The 14,740-nt window shown below is 40.2% G+C and overlaps 2 protein-coding genes across 2 annotated transcripts; both read right to left on the reverse strand.

Annotated features, from left to right (window-relative positions):
- LOC108056229 (uncharacterized) lies at positions 1-517 on the reverse strand. The gene has a single exon (XM_017139943.3). It carries the CDS (start codon positions 487-489, stop codon positions 94-96), a length of 396 nt encoding a protein of 131 aa, XP_016995432.2. The 5' UTR covers positions 490-517; the 3' UTR covers positions 1-93.
- A 287-nt stretch (positions 518-804) lies between these two features.
- Positions 805-10,949, reverse strand: LOC108056249 (uncharacterized). The gene is made up of 6 exons (XM_017139967.3): positions 10,827-10,949; positions 9,994-10,163; positions 4,140-5,719; positions 3,809-3,967; positions 2,203-2,919; positions 805-1,712 (listed from the first exon to the last, which is right to left on the reverse strand). Exons 2-6 carry the CDS (start codon positions 10,005-10,007, stop codon positions 1,480-1,482), a joined length of 2,703 nt encoding a protein of 900 aa, XP_016995456.2. The 5' UTR covers positions 10,008-10,163; positions 10,827-10,949; the 3' UTR covers positions 805-1,479.
- Positions 10,950-14,740: the final 3,791 nt, after the last annotated feature.

The following is a 14,740-nucleotide window of genomic DNA, read 5'->3' on the forward strand; positions in this document are numbered from 1 at the left end:
TTTAAAGATTTTTATTTATTCCCTAGATTCTTGAGTTCTTAAAGTAAAAAAAAAACAGTTGTTTATATGTACAATTTAACTCTGGGATAACCTTCAGTTAAACCACCACGGCGCCGGAGTAGGTGCATAGTCGTTCACATTAAGGTAATCAGGATTGGGTGGGTTATATGATATCGAAGTGGGTGGAGCCCATGCTCGATTCTCACTCTTCTCAGGTTCTTCGGGATCTGATATAATCCTCCTTCTTCGATTCCATCGCAATCTTTTGCTATTCGGCCGCTGTTTAACTCTATCCAGTTGTTGGGTTTTTGTATTCTCTTTTATCCGCTGACGTTCGATTTCATTTATAGATTCCAAAATCATATTCAACTGTTGATTGCTTTCCTCCAAAAGCATTTCGGAACTTTTCTTTCCACTTTCAACTCGGGTTGAGAGGACGATAGTCGTCACCGAGACAATCACCATACAAATAATCCACCGACTCGACATAATGCTGAACTGAACGCAATCTAAAGTGTTCTCGGGTAATTATCCACATATTTATACTCCACATAGATAAGCTACATGTGTTTATATTGCATCGATTATTCTTGACATCGTTTGGTTCTCTGTGTTTGAAGAACCCCTTACGTACACCTTACGTAATGCTGGGTAAATGTTTGGCCAACATACAAAGCCAGAGAGTAGAGTTATTAAAGATCGAGATCGGCGTAATCAAGATTAAGTTCAACACTTTTCGGCCAAGAGAAGTATTACAAAATTATATCAATAAATTATACCCAAAATAAAAATAAATGCCCCTGATTTAAATTTTTATGTTTTTCCTTTCGTTTTTATTCAATATATAATTAAAAGTCGTTTTTTGTTCATAATTGTATCTCAGAAAAAAAATATAATAATAAATGTATCTTCTATGCACGCGTCGATTTGGATGCGTGTGATCTCAGTGGAAAAAAGGAGGGGGCAAGGTCGGGGTATACAAATAGATATATATACCTATATAGAATATATATATATAATAGGGCACAGTTACTTCGCATTTTTTCGGGGACTTTGTGCTTAGTGGTCTACGAGTGGCTTGGATCTCCTCGTTCTTGGGCTCGCTCCATGTTTTCCGTTCTGGTGACTTTTCTTCTTTCCTTTCTCTTCGGCGCAAGGAGGGATCTTACTTACATAGTATATCCGCATTTATCAGTAGTTTAATTAGTGTAATATGTGTACAAAGCTAACGAGTCCTTGGGGGAGGAGGAAGAAGGATTACGAGGAGGAGGAAACTTAAAGGACGTACATATATCAAACAATTTTTAAGAGTTATTATCGCTTGTGTGGGCCATCATCCCAAAAAGTTTTGTTTATCTTCTTTAGGATTATGCAGCAGCGAATCGTGACGAGTATTATATTCAGGATTCAATGGGCGGATGGCGATGTGTATTTGATTGATTGATTGGATTGGATTCGGATTGGATTATAGTGGTGTGTTTACAGGATCGTTCCTGGTTTGCGGAGCGGCAGACGACGACGCTGGCCCAAAAGTCCCAGTCCACGGGCCTGCTGTTTGGTGGTTGCCTCCGTCGCCTCCGTGGTTTCCGACTCCTGCTTTCCAGCGGCTCCTTCTCCGGCGGACTCGTCGCTTCCACCGGCGGACGCCTCCTCCTTGGCGGGCTGCTCCGCGGAGGAGTCTGGCGATGAGTGCTCCTCCTCAGCGGGGGATTCTGTAAACGGAAATAGATGGATTAAAGATTTATCCAAGGATTTTATCGAAAGGTGCCCCAAATCGCATTCCTTCTGGGCTCTATGGCTCCTAAAGTGTGCACTTTAAATATCTAATAATCTGCTTTTAAATATTTAGCTTAGATTTATTCATAATTTTGATGTCTAGGAAAATAATGAACCCAAAATGTACTTTTAGAGTTCCATAACTTGACTTATTTGATACCGATTTTAAAGTGGTATACCTCTAAAAGTTTGTTTTGCAGTTCCCTAAAAGACTGCATTACAATTTTACATAATCACCAGATACAGTGGCGGAAAAAATAATATAAACGTTTCTATTATTTTTTCCGCATGTGTAAATATTTGTAAGTTTTAGATGACTTGAAAAATTATGACCCAAATCAAAGCTTGACCAGAGTTTCCCAACTCTATATTTTTTCTTCTAAATATTTCATATTTCTTCATGGTAGATTGACCCCCATTCATTACCTGTGGTGGAGCTGGCTCCCAGGTGGAGTCGTCGCTTGGCCAGCAGGGGATTGATCTTCCTGGGCGCGGGGGCGGGGGCTGCGGCTGCCTTCGGCTTGACCGCATCAGTCTTGTGCGTGAGGGCGTTGAGGCGTGGCCGGGTCTTGAGGCGATTCAGCCCGGAAACGGGTGCCGCTGGAGCGGCGGAGGAATCGCCGCCAGCCTCGCCAGCTTTTTCGCCGGCCTCGCCGCCCGCCGTTTCCTCCTCCTTGACGTCATTGTGATGGCTACTGCTGTCGGCGGCCGAATCCTCGGCAGCCGCTGGCGTTTCCTTGGGCGCCTCCGTGCTGCTGACTCCCGACCTTCCCAGTTTGCCGCGGGGCAGCAGGCGATTGCCGCCGGCGCGGTGAAGATTGAAGCGGGACGGACGCACTGGCTCCGCGGGAGAAGCTGCGGCGGCGGCGGGAGCAGCAGACCTGGCCTCCTCGGCGGAATTGGAGGAGCCACTCTCAGCTGCCGTCTCACCACCCTCTGGATTGGCGGGTGCCTTGGTGGTGGTGGTGCGACTGCGTCCACGAAGTCCTCCCAAACCGGGACGACCTCTCAGTGTGCTCCTTGCGGTGGTGGAGGAGGGGGCGGCCGATTCCGCGGCGGCGTCACCTTCAGCCGGGGATTCCTCGCCGGGACGCTCAGTGGTGCTCGTGGTGGTGGAACCGCGGAGGTTGAAGCGGTTGCGGGCTAAAAATAAATGGGATCAATTATTTTTTTTTTTCTGGGTTTTTGGTAAAAATATGAATTTTTCTTTTTTGTTTTTTTGCTGTAACTTGGCCCAAAATGGTCCTACACCAAAAATACAAACTGTTTTGAACAGATAACAAAATAATAAATAAATCCATGTAACTTTCAGTGTGATTTTGGAAAAATAAAATTTTCGCCAATTTTCACATTTTTTTAAGGTGGTACGTCATAATTTTTTACGAAAAATGGTCAAAAATTAAAATTTCCAGCTTTAAATGCCAATCGATTGGAAATTTAATGCCGAGTTCAGAAAGGTATGACAATCTATATTTGAATCTATATTTCAATTGTTTCGGACGAAAAACGAATTATTTTTTTGTGTAAAATTGTGATTAAATTAAAGTTTGTTTTCTTGTGTTATCAAAACTAGAAATCAGCCTTGTAATACAATTTAAATTTAAATTGACTGGAAATAACCCTGAATACAATTTACAATACTTAAGCTAATGCTTTCACTTCACTACAACTTCGTTAGTAATAACAATTTAAATTCACTTTCCCAAAGGCCTGAAACTTAATTTCGGGCTTAAGCGTTTTGCCCTTGACCCAGTTAACAAAGTCAGTGGCCGAAAAGCTGAAGGTGGACATGCTAATAACCGATCATTTACATGCCTTATTTTAAATAAATTAGATCTGATCAGTATTGATAGCCCTTTTGCTTTGATGGTTTGGTGTCGAAATAGTACAAATAAAAGCCAATTTACTATGTTAAATTGTTGAAATATTAGTCAATTATTACTTCATACTTTGTGTGCCTCAAGTTGAATGAATATTTATGGCTAAATTGGAAAACTAGTTTTGGTAGTCTATTTATTTATTAAATACTCACGTCTGCCTCGTGCGAAGCCCGTGCTCACAGGCTTAACTTCCTTGGCAACGACGACTTCCTCCTCGGTGGCGGGGGCGACGGATGATGTGGCTTCTGGCGAAGCGGTGGTCCTGGCTCCAGGACGAGATCGGCCTCCAATCGAGGGGCGCGAGAAGCGATCTAATGGGAAAAAGGGATATTAATATTAAAAAAAAATAACCATATAGCTTATATTTTGAAATAACTTTTAAAGGTGCCTAAAAGTAGGCAACAGTTTTTTTAATACTTTTATACACCTTTAAAAGTGATTTTGAAATCATTAGGATTTTTTTTTCATAATAATTAAACTAACTTCTTCCAGTTTTGGTGGTTTCGGTGGCCACCGGAGCCTCGGTGGTGCTGGTGGTGGTGCTGCCGCCCTCGGATCTGTTCAACTTGAAGCGATTGCGCCCGGCGAGACCATTCAATCCGGCTCTCCTGCCGCCGAAGAGTGAAGGAGCCGCCGTGGTTGTGGTGGTGGTGGTCGTGGTGGTTGGTGTCTCCGTGGTGGTCGTCGTGGTTGTGGTCGTCGTAGTGGTTGTGGTGGTGCTGCTGCTAGTCGAGGGAATCTCATCGATCAGCGTGGTCAGGCCATCCTCATCCGTGCTGGCGGTGTCGGGAATGAAGGTGGTAACACCTTCGCTGTCTGGAATTGCGGTGGTCTGCTCGTTGTTCAGATTCTCGTTGGTCAGAATGGCATAGAGATCGAGGGCGGCCTTCTCCATCGAGGGCGTGGTCTGTTCGGATTCCTCCTGATCGACGGGAATCGCCTCATCAGCAGCAGCAGCCGCCTCCTTTTCCTTTTTGGCCTGCTCCTCCTTGGCCTGTTGCTCCTTCTTCCTGGCGGCCGCCTCCTCCTGTTCGACGGCAATCACCGGCTTCAGCTCATTTTCACCCTTGCGCGTGGCCTTGGTTTGCTTTTCATCCGTGTTGAAGGTGGCACTGTCCACCAATTCCAAGCTGGGGCGCTTCACACTGATCTTCTTGCGTTCGGCGGCCGTTTCCAGGGAATCGAGAGCAGGCGTTGGTGGCACCTCGATGTTCTTGCCACGACTGGGGAATCGGGTGATCATGGGCAGACGTTCAGCCTCGATATCTTCAGAGGTGTCGGCGGAGGAGGATCTTCCCTTGGCCTTGCCGCTGTGCAGGCTATTCTCACTCGGAGTGGCCGCAGTGCTCCTCTCGATGTTCGTATACCTAGTCTTGCCACGCACCTCGGGCTCGACAGCCGCTGCAGCCTCCACCTTGCTGGGATCCTCATCCTCATCGTAGTAGTAGACATACTCGTACTCGTAGTCCTGACCATTGGGTCCCTTTTTGATCTCAATGCGAGATTTCTTGCTGTTCTCACTGCCCGCACCCTCGAGGGCAAAGTTTTGGTTAACGAACTCTTCATGGGGATCGACGACTATATCCTCGTCCAGATTGTCGATCTTCTTGCCAGCCGTCGGCAGGGTGGTCAACTGGGGAGCAGGTGCCTCAGTGGTGGAGGAACCCCTTTTGTGGGCCAATTCTGCTTGAGCGGCCTCCTCGATTTCACGCCTCACTTCGGCCAGTTCCTCCTCTTCGATGGCTCGCTTGGCCTCGATGCTCTTCATCACATCCTCGTTGATTAGGGCACTCAGAACGGGATTCAATTCGGGGCGCTCCTTGGTGGGCAGCAGGTTCATCGAATAGTCGGCGGAATCGGCGGCCCTTATGCTGATTTTGTGCGAGGTATGGAAGCCATCGTCTCGCTCCGCGGCTCCCGGATGTTTGTGCGAGGTCTCGAAGGGAATCGCCGACGCTGGATTTTCCTCGGCCAACTTGACTTGACTATTGTCGCTGGCAGATGTCGAAAGGGGATCCGCTGAGTCTGCCGAGGATTGGGAGGCCAGGAAAGCCAGAAGGAAACTGTAGAAGTAGAAAGAATAGCGAATGAGAAGAAGAAAATTGTATTTATGGTCCTTCAAGTCGGATTTCGACAAATAGAGTTTTCTTTCTAATGAACCTGAACCTATTTCTTTTTTCTGATTGCTCTTGAGTTTGTCTTTTCATTGAATATAACATTTCTTTAAAAGCTTTACCCAAAAATGGGAAACATTAATGCTTTTTGTGGTCCTTCGAGCCGGATTCTAAAGAGCTAATACTATTCCCTTTTATCCTATTGCTCATCAACTTATCTCTTCATTGGCATTAATATTTTCTATTTTCCAGATGGACATTGGCTTATCAGCTTGCTATTAAAGAAAAACGAAACTCAAGAAAAGATTAATAGCTCTCTTTGATAATTTGATTTGAAATTAATTTGAGAGTAATGAGCTTACTTCACTTGCGATGAAAATCTCTCCTGTCTTGACTTTAATAGCTTAAGTGCCCAGCTTTGCATTATCCAGTGCCCCATCTGAATTCGTAGCTCAATGCATTCAGCCATGTCTAACCCAATTAATCTTACACAAAAAACTCTATAATCAGACCGGGCTTTAACTTCAACCTCAACTGCATAAGCTTTACACTAAGAGAAAGGTATGTGGGCTATTGGAAAGTTTGTAGACTGGCAACTCCTTGAATTCTTGTACTATATTCTATTTGTTTATTTAAACTTAATTAATTTTTTATTTAATTATTTGTTAGTTATTTAATAATAAAATAAAGTATTAATTATACAAATATTTCCTAATAGATTAAAGGGTATTAATCAAATCGCTAGACGCCTTTTGGCATTTCTTTCTGGTTTCTGATCGGCGCGTGCTCCTAATCAGCCATCACGGCTAGCCGGTTATTAGTTTTTCGCTTTTAGTTGGCTTTTTCAGCCTTTTCAGCTTCAGCTTCAGCGATCTTTGATGTGCTGCCTCATCTCTAATCTGGCATGAAAAACCTTTCACAATTTCATTAGCCACACAAAGTCGATTGCGCATGCGATCATGATTTGGCCATCATCATCATTATCATCATCGTGTACGTCTAGCCGCTGAATGGAGCGTGCACCACCGTATAGCACCACCAACACCACCGGCTATACTACAGCACCACCGCCACACAATAGTTCATTGGGCTCTGCGAATCCGCATTGCAATGCAATGAAAGCGATGCTCAAGGCAAACCGCAAAACGGTTCCAAAACGACCGGGAAACTAGAGCCAGGAATCGCAAACCGGTTGTTCACAACAAAATACAAAAGGTGTTAACCCATTTCAATTCCAGACCAGATCAAACCAGATCAGAGGTCCCCGAGTTTTGTTGGGTTTTTCATTTCCAGGCAGGAAAATCAAAAGCATTAACAGAGAAAATAAATTAAAGGATTTAAAAGATAATGTAAAAGAAAAAATTATGAGAAATTCTGTTCCATTTTCTTTTGATCTTCATTTGATCTGCTTATGATCTTCTGTCGATTTTCTTTTAATCTCTTTTGAATCTTCTTTTGATATTCTTTTAATCTCCTTTCGATCTTCTTCTTATCATCTTATGATTATACTTTTTTTTATAATTAAAACATTTGTAAAATCCAAATATTTTTTTCCTGTGCATGCGAACAGAGCGCTCTTGACGATAACTTTTAACATTTTGAATTATGTGCAAGTCTGGCTGGCTGGCTGGCTGGCGTTCACTTCTCGAACAAGTTTTCGGGGACTAGCAACGAACAACCAACAAACAACCAACGAACGAACGAACAACATGGGCTGGCAACACCTTACTGCAAAGGTAGACAACTTCAACTTATTTTAATTGCAACAGCCCCAAAAACGGGCAGCTCAACAATGGCCAAAAGCCATAAGTCTGCGACTTTAAGAAAAGTTATAATTATGGCCACATCCACGTAGACGTGCAAATAAAAATTGCTGCTGCAGTGAAGTCAGTCGTCTCCTTGGACAAAAGGGTCTGTTATGCATGAGGTGACAATGCACACAGCATATATATATTTTCCCATTAACAATTGCAATCCGAAGTAATTGCCACAAAATAATATGTGCTTAGTTTCGGCTTAGCACAAAACAATTAAATAATAATACAAAATACCAATCGAAAGTTAAATGTCATTCAGGCATTTAATTTTAAAAATTAGACCAGGGCCAAAAATATTAGGATGTCATCAAAAGTGTGAATAAGATTCCCCAATATTTAGCCTTCAAATAAGTTGTACAATAAAAAATAAACCAGCAAAAATACCGACTATTTAATTAACTTCTTTTTCATTCGGTTTCAATCATGTTTCTTGTTTCCGAAACTCACGTAATTTCCCGCAGTTTATTAGCTTCAATTAGCTGCTCAGACATAATCTGTGTAAATGACTCACACGCAGAATGTGGTGTGTGAATCGAATTCCAAAGAATCATTTACACTCATTCATGGCAAGATTGCCTTGACTTGGATTGCCATTAAAACACCTTCAACAAAATTGGATCATTTATTGCCTGTTTCTCGAGACATTTAACGGCATCCACTGGCATTTTGGCTACTTTAAGCAGTTAAACGATGGAAATTAACTAAGCTGAGTGATGATATTTTGTGACTTTAATTGCTACACGGTGAGAAAAACGCATGGTTTTAGTTTACAGTATTGGTAGTTAAAATAAAATAATTAGCTAGGTTTAAAGAGTGAATAATATAAATTAATTTCACAATATTTATGAGAATGTTTAAGTTAAATATAATTATAAATTAAAAAAAAAGTCTTTAAAGCAACCTACATTTTTTTGTAATTATTAAATATAAGTTTTGCTTAAAAAATGCCATTACTTAGAAGAGATTTACTACCCACTTTTAAACGTTTTTCTGAGTGCCCTATTACCGCTATGGTTGGGAAAACTCTGTGATAAATATATGTGTGTATAATCTTCATGTGGGTAACTCTTGACGGAACTCCACTCCCAATCTTAACCCCTTGCTTCCCATTGTGTTTCATTTCTTTTCTTTGGCGCTGCACTTCATGCAACCTGTAAAAAAAAACATCTGTGGAAAGGGAGTGCTGTTAATTTGTTTTTTTTTTCATTCAGCCTGTTAGCGGGTGTGGCATGCAATTTGTATTATAATTTGGCAATTCATTTTGGCTAAAAACAGGAGAAGAAATATATGTATTTGCGGGTGCTTTTCAGCCTTAGCTTCGGATTCGAATTCGGAATTTGGTTTTAAGTTTTTCATAAACTTCGGCGGCCATTGACGTTTTCGAGAGGCAGTGAAGCGGCAATAAGACAGTTAAAAAAAAACAACAAAAAACAAAAAACTGCTAAATCGGCAGCAAGATTTGCAATAGCAACAACCATATTGTAGCAGCCATGAAATGTAAAGTAAGTTTTGCATTGTTAAGTGGATGCGTCGTCGTCTTCGTCTTAGTCGTCGTCTTGCCAAAAGGTTTGTTGACTTCACCTCTCGCAATTGCCTTGCATTTTCCACCGCACATACAAATAAATATATGTTTTTTCTGCATAGTTGACCTTTTCGAAAGAGAGATCGCGGCACCTCGCCGGTTTGACCTTTTGTACAATAAAAAAAAAAAGAATACAATAAAAAATATCATTGCCACGCCTTCATCATGCATATTAACCCACTGATTGACTAACTGTCCGTGTGATTGATCAAGGTTAACAGTCCGCTGCAGGCGAAAATTCGGAATAAAGCCAAAATAAATGGTGATGGACTATACATTATTTCATATTAATCATATTTTCTTTTTAATCTTCAGTCCAAAAATTGGGAAACAGTCATAGTTCATATAATTATTAACTTATAGTTCATTCTAGTCAATAATTAAAGGAACTTCCAGTTATCTTCCTGTTATTTTCCAGTTAATAATTAAGTGGACTATGAACTATTTTCCAATAATTATTTTAAATTGTGTTTCTGAACAACAAAATTTAAACATCCTTCAACAAAATTTCTTTAAGCAAAGGGGTATTTCCTTAAAATGAATATACCTATAACATTAAATATTTTCAAAAGCTGGCCTAAAATAACAGCTTCCTCTAGCTTTTCAAATATTTTATTTATAGAAAACTGAAATGTTTTTTCCCAAGATGTTATAACTAAGCATTATCATAGTACCATAATAACATCTACCTACTAAACCCTAAGCTAACTTTGCGTAATCCGCCAAATCGTTAACTTGACCTTGAACGACAGCTGCAATTGTTTATTTATTTTTTTTTGCTCTAAGGGGTCTTTTTAATTATTTGTTTAATACACTTTACTTACATTTTGAGCAGCATTTTGAGCTGTTTTTGTTGTTGCTGTAGTTGTGGATCCTAGGTTGCTCTCCTTGTTGTTGTTGTTGTTGTTGTCAATGCTGTTATAACAACTTTTTCGTTAACTGCTTTTTTACATAAATTTTATTGACACTTTTGAAAGTCAACTGCCTGCTTCAGCTTGAACAAAACAAAAAAAAAAACAGTAAAAAAAATGGGTGTAAAAATAAATAAACAGAGTGTAAAAATTGAATGACAGAAATTGATTTTTCGAAAAATCTTTAATTGTTATGCACTTTGGATTTGGTGTGTGTGAGTGTTTTTTTCATTTGTTATTTTTTTTAAACATTGGACACATTAGCTTGCTGCTGCTGTTGTTGTTGTTTAGTTGCTTTTGTTGATGTTGTTCACTTTGGTCATTTTTTCAAGTTGCACTTTCACTTTTCACTTTTTTTTTACGTTTTGTACACTATTTTTGGTTGTTTGCATTTATTTTTTGTCAGCAACAGAAAATCAATTCAATTATTTTTTTTTGGGTGAGGGAGTGTGTATGTTGTAGTGTGTGTTGATTAGTTGGGCAATAAAAAAAATTAGTTAATAGGACTGGGAAAATTGTAAAAAACTTTTCAACTATTTTTTAAAAACTTACAAAAAAAAAATTGAAAAAAATTGAGGATTTTTGAAATGCACTTTTTGCCGCTTTTTGCGGCTTTTTCGGGCTCAAGTTTCGACTGGGCTTTGACTTCTTAAACCACTGGTACCGCTTATTTTATATGGCTAACCAACACACACAAACACACGCACACACACACACCTGCCGGGAGGATATTATGTTGGCAGTACCATGGACTCTTTTCTGAAGACCTCTCTATATATATACAATATATATAGATATATATGTTTATCTTGGGTCTTCGGGGAGCAGTCACTTTCGATTTCGCTGCCAGCTGAACGTGAAATGGCAAAATGATGAACGCTTCAACCATCGAAAACCGTTGCCGTTGCCATTCTGCCGCCGTCGACCGCGGCAGCGACTGCAGCAGAGGCTTCGACTTCGACTTCGACTTCAACTTCGGCTTTAACATATCGGTAACATCGGGGATTGGGGATTGGGGATCGGTGATCGGGGTGTTCGGGGGTCTCTGGGGTCTTGACTGTGCGAAAGAGAGAGAGAGAGAAAGATGGACGAGCGCAGAACGATCGACAGGAGCCGTTGGTCTGTATTTCTTTGTTTTTATTTTATTTTTTTTTTTTTTGGTTACGACCATGTTAACACTAAATCATTCACACCTGCTGCCGATCGTTGTTGCTTTTCAATGGCGTTTGGCCACTAGGAAGTTCAAAACTGCACTAGTTTCGGCGGTTCGAAGAGGGATTCCAGAAAAAAAAACCCACACTCGAAGAAAAAGTAGGGCAAACAAATAGTTTAGGAGGTTTTGGTTTTAAATAAGTTTTATGACTAAAACTACAGAACCAAAAGGACCAAATTATGAAACTAAGGAATTCGCGTTAAAAAAAAGTAAAATACCGTGGTATATTCTGGTTTCAACTTATAATATGTAGGATATATAATTTTTTGACCGTTTTTCAATTTTAAACAGTAGCCGATTAAAAACTGTAGTTTTCACCAAATTGCAACAAAAAATTTCTCATTGAAAGAAATATATACATAGTAAAAAAAACCGAGACATCAATATGAAACTGATACTTTTATGTTTTATGATTTTTTCTTTGTGCAGCAGCGACATTCACTTGCATTTTTTGGGATGCTCTATGGTCGCCTCGGTCTCAGTTAACTGCTGCTGATTTCATAAGCCAAAACTGGTTGGCAGCTGGTCTCAAGGCCGTTTGTTCGTTCATTCCGTTCGTCGTCGTCGCCGTCGTTGATTAACCGCATTACACATACGCCGCGTTGGCCGCAGTGGCCGCTTTTTCTTAACCGCTTCGCCTGCAATTAGCAGGGCACGCAACATGCTCGCATATGCAAGCGAAGCAGCCAGCAAGCAGATCATCACCCCGGTTTTTCCCTGGCCACCCCTCACTCGCCTTCCAGTGATATTATCCAATCTGTGGGGCTTATTGATTAACCGTTGCTCATTTGCTTACCGAGTATTTATGCAATTCCAGCAGCGAGATCAGCAACTGGCCAACTGGATGCGCCATAGGTGGGGATATATATATATATCGTTAATTCGACTCCGAAAAGGTGGGGCAAAAACACCAAAAACACTAAAAACACCTGTGGACCAAAGCTCCCTGCAAATGTCCAACTGACACCTTTTTTCGCCGTCCAGGGTAATGGAGGGTATAATATTTCACAAAAACTAATTTGTTATCATTTTTATGGCATATTATACCAATTCTTTCAAATACTTTAGGTTCTCTTAGCCCTAATTTAACCCTTGCTTAACCCTTACTTAGCCCTTAACCTTTACTTAACCGGTATCATTTTCATGGTATATTATAAAAATTCTTTTAAATACTTGAAGATCAGTTAACCTATACTTAACCTCTACGTAACCTCTACTTAACATTTACTTAACCGTATTTTATTTTATTATACAATTTATAAACTTTAAAGGGTATTCCCATGTCGAGCTGTTTTATCAGCATCTTTCTTTTTCTTCTACATATTTCTGATGGCTTGAGTTGGGCTTCAGTTACGGTTTAAGTTTGGTTGGGGATTACCACACAAAGTGGTTAAAATCAACCTGCAAACCGAAGACAACATCTCTTTCCATCTCTCTCTCCTTCCCTTTTTTTTGGATTTTGTTTGAATTTTGTTTACTTTGCAAGTGAGATTGATCAATCGATTTTCTAATTAGCATTGATCGATAAACTGGAACGAAAAGTGATTTTTTTTATCAGGTGCTCTTTACTTTTCTGGTCCCTGTTTTCTTTTTCTGCACTTTGTTTGCTTGCAAATTCGATTATATGATAAATATTTGCAAATACCAAAAGAGGCAAACAAACAGAAGACGCTAAGAGCTTCCTTCTTTGCAGCGCGAGTGCAGCGAACCGGGAAGTGATCCTGAGTATTCGTATGCCATATAAGTGCATAATTAAGGGATCCTTAGGCACCTTTTGTGGCCTTGGTTTTTTCCCTTTGCAGCTGCTTGGACTGATTGAATTTCAAGTGATCGTCTTTTGGGAATATACTCGTAAGTATACCTAAATGACTCAAGCTATTCCGAGGTCACATTGATCAAGTTACCCGATCACATTGCTATGGATGCCACGATACGCGGACATGTGTGTAAAAAGTACCCAACTAAAAACCTACATAAAGAAAGAAAACCAGGTTTCGATCGGGCGGGCAAACAGGATGCATTTCTGTGGGCAGGGAGTGCCTCGAGGTCAGAAGTCGAGTTTTCGATGGTCATACAAAAAGTGATCAGCGAGTGGTGGTTGGTTGGTGCTAATGGGCCGAGGGCGTGGCACTTTGGGGCGGTGTCTCAAGGACGGGGAGTCAGGAATACAGAGGAGGGGTATAATGATTGCTAATAATGATGGCTATGATAATTACAATGTGGCAATGATTAAGGTCGGGGAGTGGGCAATTTGGTAATTGCATAAGACGGAAAAAAGATGAGGGAGAATTTAAAGGGAGAGGCAACAGAGTTGCCAGCTATTAATTTGCAGGAAGTACCAGGGTTGCCAGCTCTTAAAATTCTCTTATATTATTTCCTCGTGATAAAATAGCAATAAATTTGACATTTTATGTGCGAAAATTTGATAAACTTAATGTGTTGTAATCCCAAGATCACACTTTTAAGAGCCTTAACCAAAAGCCAAGTCCGATGACATCACAATGCCGTTTTTAAGCCTGTTGCTTTTGCCAATTCATGGGCCAAAACCAAAAAAATAAAGAAAAATACCAAATACCGGGTACCATTTCAAAGGAACCCAACCGGGAGATAAAAACACTTCAGGTACCGACTCTTTTATGTATTGTAAAAAACTCATAAAATTGTAATAAAAACAAAACCAGCAAAGGGGAAAAAAGAAAAGAAACAACAACTGTTATCCAACATTTCAAGTGTTCGAGAGAGTATACATATATAGCTATATATATGTGCTATATGTGGCCATATCTGCATACAGATGTACGCAAACAGGAGTGGCCAACTTGGAATGTTAATGCGGCCTGCAGTCGTTGGCGTCGCCGAGATCTCCGATCCCCAATCCACTCCAAAAAAAAGAAGAAAAAAAAAAAGACACTAGCACGTAGGCCCAGCCATCTTTCCGTCTCTTTTGCACACCATATGCCCGTCTCTTTCTCCCATTCAGCTGCTGTCTCTTTCTCCTTCTGCCGACGAGAGTTACGTGAACTTTGAAGGGAGCTGAGGGCTATAACTGACCGGCAAACTGGACAAGAGCCAAAAGAATTAAGCACTCCTTAAGACCCTACACTGAAAACAAAAACTATAGTGGATTTTCAATTTTTTACAAGTTTTTTAAATTCGATGTTATACTTTGGATTAGATATATGATATATGTTTTCAGGTCTAGATAAAAAAGCTAATTAAATATATTGAAAATATTTGTAGCCTTATTTCTGGGTACACTAAAAAAAAAGTCGTTTAGGTTTTCCGATTTTTTGTAGTAATTTAAATTTTTCACAAAAATATAATGTTGATAGCACCAAATGCAATTATTTTATAGTTTAATTTAAAATTTTTTATTTTTTTGTAGTTTGTCCTATTTTTTGGTTCAATTTTTGTTTAAAATATTTTATTGTGTTTCAGTTGCCTGTC

The sequence above is a fragment of the Drosophila takahashii genome, chromosome X, assembly GCF_030179915.1.
Source record: "Drosophila takahashii strain IR98-3 E-12201 chromosome X, DtakHiC1v2, whole genome shotgun sequence".
In the NCBI taxonomy this organism is placed as follows: domain Eukaryota; kingdom Metazoa; phylum Arthropoda; class Insecta; order Diptera; family Drosophilidae; genus Drosophila; species Drosophila takahashii.

What these genes read in the sequence shown, in the direction of transcription:
- LOC108056249 (XM_017139967.3), bottom strand. An exon ending in AACCACCAAAACTGGAAGAA is followed by an intron (nt 3,968 to 4,139) that starts GTTAGTTTAATT and finishes TTTTCCCATTAG; the next exon opens with ATCGCTTCTCGCGCCCCTCG. An exon ending in GGGAGCCAGCTCCACCACAG is followed by an intron (nt 1,713 to 2,202) that starts GTAATGAATGGG and finishes TTCCGTTTACAG; the next exon opens with AATCCCCCGCTGAGGAGGAG.
- LOC108056229 (XM_017139943.3), bottom strand. Translation starts at nt 489, where the DNA reads ATGTCGAGTCGGTGGATTATTTGTATGGTGATTGTCTCGGTGACGACT.